General features: G+C 40.0%; 1 protein-coding gene across 1 annotated transcript in view; it reads right to left on the bottom strand.

The window, feature by feature from the left end:
- Positions 1–4,184, bottom strand: part of LOC104625661 (dedicator of cytokinesis protein 1) — a gene marked incomplete at its 5' end in the record, with an annotated part of 76,977 nt that extends 72,793 nt beyond the window's left edge. The window contains one exon of the mRNA XM_010293348.1: positions 4,101–4,184. Within this exon, the coding sequence (XP_010291650.1) occupies positions 4,101–4,184 (84 nt within the window). The remainder of the gene's footprint in view (positions 1–4,100) is intronic.
- Between the last annotated feature and the right edge of the window lie 3,799 nt (positions 4,185–7,983).

Raw genomic sequence — 7,983 nt, 5'->3', positions numbered from 1 at the left:
GGACCCTCTGCAGCAAGAGCTACAGGAGACTGCAGGTAAGAAAGCAGCTGAAATCTGCCTTGGAGACCTGGTTGCCCTCCCGCTCATTGCGGAGGTCTTAATGCAGCCAAGCACATCCAACCAGGCTCTTCACTAGCAGTCACCACCTAAATGAAGTTCTTGCTGGGTATCTAGCCTGTAGCTATGGCAGTGGGGAGCCCAAATTTCAAAGAGAGGTAACACTCACCAATTCAACTGGAGGCACTGCGTCTTGTCATGAACACACACACTCATATATAAGGGCAGTTTCATTTAAATACATGCCATCATCATCGCTGTCAACTACCCAGTACATAAAAACTATTCAGTTCCATAGTTCCCCATCTGTAAGACAAGGACAGCTCTCCTCTACATACAGACAGGCACTACAAAAACAACCAACTCCCTCACAAACACAACTTAAAGAAATTAAGGTCACGAAATCGTGATTTTTCTTCAACACACAATAAATACGGCTTGCTGTCAGACGCCGGACAAGGGAAAAACAAAGTATAGTATAGCTGCTGCTTTAGGTAAGCGATAGCTAGTCCTCCTCACTAAAAAAGCCAGGGGTAGAGGGATGCCTGAGCATGTGTGCTTATTGACAACAGAAAAAAGGTACCCTAACGCACTTATCAACCTATGCTGTGGCCCTGGCAAATTTTAGCTCTTGATTGTGTAACCTCAGCAGTTTTGGAGATCATGGGGAAAAAAAAAAAAATGAAAAACCCAAAGCCTGAGAGGAGAGAGGACCTGATGTCAAACGCTTCCCGGGAGCACACAGCACGAGCTCCAGATCCTCCTCACTCTGTTCACAGCCAATTCTGTTTCAGACAAAATGCCAGCGAGAGGAAGACAGGCTGATGCCAGAAATATTTTCCTAAAGTGATCAGGGCTTTTAAGTGGCTTATTGATGTTTTACAGGGTGTCTAGCCTCACTCTTAACAAATATTATGGGATATAATGTCTAGAAATATGCATTTGAATGCATATATAAACGCCCAACTAAGAAAAGGGACCAATAAAATATTTCTGTCTGTGTTAAAGCTGCAAAGGACAATCAAAAATTTGCTGCTGTTTCTCTTCAGTGATGCACCTATTTACCAAACACTTATCCCAATAAGGTATTTGCTGCATTCAAAAAAAAAACCTGCAACCAACAACTACATGTTCCTACTGTATCAAGAATAACTTATTTGAAAATATTTATCTGGGAAACCAAACTCCCCTCCCACAGCAGCACTAGAAATTAACTACTGTTCAAATATGCAAGGTTGGTTTTGAGGCTTATTTACTGTTATATTTAATAGCTATTCACCTCAATAAGCCATGTTTTGTGATCGTATGTTCCGTTTGCCCTTTCCACCAAATCATGTGAAGAAACAGAGCTAAGGCAATAAAGGTCTGGCAAGTACTAATTCAGAATATGGCAAATACTTGTTCTGGGATATCTGCTAGGAAATGCAATCCTTCTCTCCTGCAAGATGAAGGATATTTATGAAGTCATTTGGCTTTGTTGTTTGGCTTTTCCTGTAAGGCTCACATTAGGAGGAGTAAGAGGAAGTTTTCCAACTGAAATAAAATTGTCTGCAATTCTACCTGAACGAAAAATATTAATTTGACTTTCAACATCAATTACTCTAGAAAATGGCTTCATTTTTGCTTTAGTTCCTGGAAGAACATAAACTTTAAGATTTAACACTGAAATGTGCACATTCATTTCCAACCTCATAACTCGTATAAAATTATAGGCTGTTTTCAACAAGCCTGCAACTTTACAGGTGCTGCATATTGAATTCTTTGTACAAACTTTTTCCTGCATTTCCGAGAAAAAGTTTTCTTTGATTGAAATTTAAAATATTAAAAGGATTTAGTAATAAAACCAAATTCCAAAATAAGTTCTACACAAAGGTAAAAAAATAAATAACATTTTAATCACATAAGCAAAGTCCATCTTAGCAATCCATTCCAGTGTATGGTAGCAACATGATACCCTACAGAAACCTGCCTGTCCTTAAAACAGGTCTTCTAGACTATGCGTATCAGACCAAGCCCTCCCAACTTCTCCATCTCCTTCGTCTGCAGAGAGAGGACCAACTGAGCCAGGATTTACCATAAGCTTTTCTTGACAACAAAGCAGACTCGGGGGGGTGGGGAGGAATAAGCAGCAACTACAATCTACCACTTCAAACCAGGCGACACATACAAGTCTTCAAAACTACCCCTAATTTAAGGAATTATTGCAGAAAACTATTTCAAAATAGTTAAGAATTCTACAGCAGGATACCAAGAACAGAACACATAATACAGTGGAAATCACTGGAAGCAGCCTTTTCCCCCCCACAATCTTCAATACAGGGAAAAGGGTAGATCCTTGAGAAGCAGAATCACAGATCCCCAGCGAAAAGGCACTACTGACTCTTCAAACAACTTTTCTGTCCCATGCTCGTATTATTAGGGGGCTTTTCTTCATTATTGGCCCACCCCAGCACAGCCTAACACAGCCCTGACACGGACAGAACGGATGGCAGGGAAGTTCCCAGGCAGACACCTGGACAATAGTGCATATGGTACAAAACCTCCCGGGGCACAGTCTACACAAATTTTGCATAGAGGAACTTGGAGATCAAAAAGTTCAAATAATTACCTAATAATGGCAGCTCTGTGAACAAGAGAGAAGAATTATGGCATCTCATTTCCCATCACAGCAGGTACATAATGAGTAATCATTGTATAAAATATTTGGAGGAACATTAACTTGTTTACATTTCTTTTAACATGAACTCATCCCATACGCTTGGAGCCTAACAACCATCAGTGAAGGGCTTTCTATTATTCAAGTCTAGGGGAAAAGCAAGTCATCTCCACAGTCCCACTTAGTTGGCAGCAGGCATCATTTGATATGGCTTCACATACCCTACTCAGGATTCAGAGTTTCTCCCACATTCATTAAATAAATTTATTTATATATAAAAGTACAAAGCTGCACAATACTTAAATCATTCCATTTGCATTTAAATTTTTTGCATTATTATATTTTTATTAAAGCATATAACATCAGATAATGGAAAGATTCCTTTGCTTAGTCTCAAACTTGGCTTTGCAGGGGCAAGCTTTAATTCTGTAAGAAAATGCCAGCCTAGGAACAAGGAGAAAATTCATTTGCACAGTGATGAGTAGAGTTTGTTATTTTTGTTGAAATAGCATTGTTTGTTTTAGTAAATAGAACAATAAAATAAAACCTATTAAGCCAGTATCTAAAACAAATTTATCACTGATGTAGCCAAAGATCATTGTCTAGAGAAACAAACAAATTAAATCAATATATTAAAGTAAATCACACTTCCACAAGATAAAATGTGGTACAATATTTTAAACAAACACGGTTTAGTTATATGTTACTTATACCTTTCCAAACTGCAGCATGCCATAAAATTTCCAGTCAAGGATATAATGAAAGAGATATCTTTTGCTTTGCTCAGTACTGGATCAAGGAAGAGCTGAAAAGTGTTATGACAATTTTCACATTCTGTTGATTATCAAACTCAGCATTCAAATTCCCTTTTACATGGATCAAGGAGAGAAGATTTTCGTACATGTAATGTTTCTACAGCTTCATATCAAAACAAGCAAAGCATCTGAAAAGCCTGAAATCAGTCCACAGAGCTGGAACACATGTACCCGTATTATGAGACACATAAATAATTTAGGACCCAGGTGACTTTCCAGTTCAGATTAAACTTTTTAGCAACAGGCTCTTTTGCATTACCCGAGGGTATCCAACAAGCATCTATCATTTTTCTAACATAGAGTAGACGCTACAATTGATCCATACAAATAAAGCTGTGCAAACATCCATCTTCCCTAGAAAAGGAAATGGTTATTCACTGGGTATCGACCACATGCGTCTTCATTCACATCTAGCATTGGTTAATTCTGTGTTCATTAGAAATAATGTGTTTTGTCCTTTAGCAAGAAAGTAAGTAATCCATCACCTGATAACACAAGAAGATAAAGTCACAAACAGGAAAGTAATTCAATTGCAAAAACAATGTTTTTAAATGCAATTTTTGCCAGCTTACCTTCATAGGTTTCTAATATGTGGACAGTATCACCTATTTGTAAGGAAAGTTCATCTGGTCCCCTCGCATCGTAGTTGTAGAGAGCTGGACAGAGGAAACACTGCTATTAGCACATGCAAGACAACGTTACTTCCACAGTTTTGGTTTTTATTACTCATTATTGCCATTCCCAACCTTTTTGTAAAGGATTTTGTAAAGAGAGTTGGTAAAAATTTGGCCAAGTCCCTTAATCCATTACTATTTCCCCTTGCAACAAATCTCAAAGAGCCACAAGTCCACTTCCTATAGATAGCCCCTCACTCTGTTTGTACTGCTTTGCTTCTTCATAGCAATGTGTTCAACTGATTTTTTTGTCGTACTTGCCCGTCCTCTGGCACTGTGTCAATTTTATGCAGTTCTGTAATGAACTGCACTGTCTTCCACTGTCAGCTCAACACAGAAAACCTACAAAGTGTCTTTAGAAAACTCAAATTACCACCACTAATATTAAAGAATGATTTCTCCGTCACTTCATTAATTTACTGCATGCATACTATATTCAAAAACAACATGATTTCAAAACTCCTGAGTGGCAGAGGTAACTGCATCAACCAATTGTATTTGTGGGAGAGACTAGTCCTATCCCCCATTTTATAATATTATAATCAAGTTATCATACTTTACTCATTAGCAAGCCCTGACAGTATCCATGCCCTGCGCCACCACAGCCTGCAAATTTACCAAAGGCATTTGTTTTCACAAATATTCCTGAGTGGCTCCAGTCACAAGCAGCGTGAGGGATGACAATAAAGTAAAAAAGGTTCCTTTTCCAATGCTGAATTCAGAAAAAGCCTGGAGTCCTACCAGCTAGGACCATAAGGAGCAAGGCACAACATGAGAAGTGTGAAGGACCCTCATGTTACACAGAGCTGGTAACATTGCTGGAGACCTAAGGCAGAGTAGAAAGGATTCTGGACAGAGGGAAACTCTCAGATTTGTTTAGATGCACCTAAACCTCACAGCAAAAGCGTCTTCGTTGTAGGTTATGAGTTCCAGCTCATCCCTTGGAGGACAGTCTGCGCATCACTGCCCCCCAAGAGCAGTGGTCAGCCTCCACCCATGCCTACCCACACTAATCTTCCTTGAAGGAGCACAGGATGAACACCTTCAGCCAATGCTGAACTCAACTGCAAAAAATGAATGCTGGAAGCAGCTCCTGCCTCATGGCCTCTGACCTGCAGGCTGCCCATACTCAGCCAGACTTCGCTCCTGGCCAAGGAGTAACTTTGGAGAGACCAAAATTGGTTTGCTTTTAAAAAACAGTAGTCAGGTATATACTACCAGTGATAATTCAAATGGAAAGATGCATCATTCCACCCACCAATGAAATGGCATCATAACCAATAAATAGAAACCAAGGGGTAGGCTGATTTTTAAAGAACTGCCTGATAAGAAAACAGAAATTTTGAGAACTGACATCTTCAGAAGATAATAAACTACAACTAAAGAAAGAAGTAACTCAAAGACCACTCCTCCCTATTCTAACCAAAAGAAAATCTGGAAGCCCTGAGCAGCGAGATTAGCAATGCCCAGAAGAACAGAGGAAATTTATCAGACAAATACACTGCAGACTAGGTTTGGTTGGAAAAAAACATTAATAATCTGAAAAACACAGTTACGACTCCTAAAGCTAGATTTTTTACATTTCTCATGGAGCAAACTGTCTATAAGAGACAACAATCTTCCAACACCAAGTAGGTCCTCGTGACCAAAGGCAGCAACTCCGGTATTTCACAAGACTGAAGTTAATAAACTACACTCAAGGTGAATCCGCGAAAGTTTCTGCACAGTTCTGCAACTGCAGTTACTCTCTCCAATTAGGTTACCAAGTTTAAAGGTGTTTTATACACTATTCTTAACAACTAATGAAACAGCAAAAGTAGTCTTCCTCCTTCACTGTGAGAAGCTACGTACTTCTCGTCTTCACATTTCCAGTACATGAAGGGCTCTGCTTCACTGAGCACAGCCCTCCACTTTACAGCGGCAGCCTCCAAAATGCAGTGTCAAAGGACAGCCTTGCAAAAATACCTGAAAATCAAACTTCTTACTGTTTGTCATAATTCTTCCAGGAGTGAAAGCATTTTTGCAATACGGTAACTACCTCAAAACTTTCTACCACCCCTCAGATAACCACTTGCTTTTCTTTCTACACCAGTTTCCAGGGATGCGGCTGGTGTGCTGCATCAGGCAGAAGTGCTACCGCGGGACTCCGATACTAGTACTGGAACAGAAAGAAATGGGTAAGTTACACGTAGCTGAGACCAGCCCCGCTTCTTGCAAGAAATCTTCACAGCTGCTCAGACCAGAAGAGTTCACGGGACATTTATGACACGTGCCGCGCTCATTACAGGTCACAAAGCACTTCCAAACAAATCTCAAACTTAAAACCTACAGCAAAAGGCCGAAAGCCACAGATTACAAAGGCAATGCCACATCAGACCCAGGCAGCGTCCTCACTTACCTGCCCAAGTTTTGTCCTATTCCCAAGCGGTCCTAAGCAGGAGGCAAGAGCCCATATTACACAGAAGATCAACAACACAAATTACATCTATAAGAACTGGTAACTAGAGAAAAATACTTCCTTGATCTCAAATCTGATAATCGGTTTAGCAAGTGCGCAAGCAGGAAACATCCCAAGCTGGCATGTGAGAAGGTCTAGTCCCACCACGAGGACGGGGCACGGTGCCCAGCACTGCCTCCAAACGTGGCCACAACTTCATTTTCAACCTCCAGGAGTTACTATTTATTCTCCCCAAAATTTATCAAATTCCAGCTTACAGTGCTAAAAACAATGAATACCTGACAGGCTGCCCTGGTCCTTTTCTCTGCAGTACACCTCTTGCTTGACAGGCAACAGGCTTTAGAGTTTGGTAAATAAATGTATCTGAGCAAAAATATTAAAAAAAAGAAAAGGCAATTTGGAAGATAAAACATAGTATATAGTGTAAGTCTGTAAGTGGAGGAGACTTCAGGGGCAAAAGAATAAAGGTCAAGTACATTGCAGAGACTAGTATCAACAGTATTTAAATGAAGGCTTTAGAAAGTAATAGAATTTTATTGATATCAAAACAAGCCAAGCTAGCTAATCCTGTTTTAATGTTTTTGTTAACTTTTTCATTATTAGAGAGAGATAAACCCTCCCTCCTAAGTACCTGGCACAGGATATTTCAAAACCGTAATTGCTATTCTGCAGGAGAATAGTTTCTGTGAAAAGCACATTAACAAAAATTAACATTTTGAACTGCTCTGAGCAGAGGGATGTTAACGGTTGTTGAATACATGGCACACGAGACACTCGGCTCGATAACACTCATCAGAAACTGAAAGTCTTCAGTTCAGTTTGTGCACGTACCAGGGAAGACAAAGTTACGCAGTCAATGCTAACTCCTCCGAACCTGTGCGGCTGGAGCTCAACACTGAGCTCCATTCTTTTGGTCTTCGTTTAAATCTCTTGAACACTCACAGCTGTCAAGAGTTGAGAGGACCTGTGGGTGCTCAACACATCCAAAAATGAATCCAGCTCAAGTCTTCCGCCTTCAGGACCCCAACAAGCAATCTTGCTGCCTCGTACCAGACATCCCAGTCAGGAAAAATTTGCATTATGACAGATTAAACACAGTCCTGTACTTAATTCACACTTCAGCTAAGCATTTCTCAAGCATATAAATGGAATAACACTAAAGATCAAAAGGCAGCTATGAATAAAAGACATTAACATTTACATCCAAGAGAGCTAACTGCTATCTTTCAGAACAAGGAGGGTCACATAACAGGAGCTCCACTGTAATGACCAATTCTTTTGGCAGAAGATGACAAATAGCCATCAAGTGGTAATTACTGCCCA

Source organism: Phaethon lepturus, unplaced genomic scaffold, assembly GCF_000687285.1.
Source record: "Phaethon lepturus isolate BGI_N335 unplaced genomic scaffold, ASM68728v1 scaffold388, whole genome shotgun sequence".
Lineage (NCBI taxonomy): Eukaryota > Metazoa > Chordata > Aves > Phaethontiformes > Phaethontidae > Phaethon > Phaethon lepturus.
This window is presented reverse-complemented; position numbering and strand designations above follow the sequence as displayed.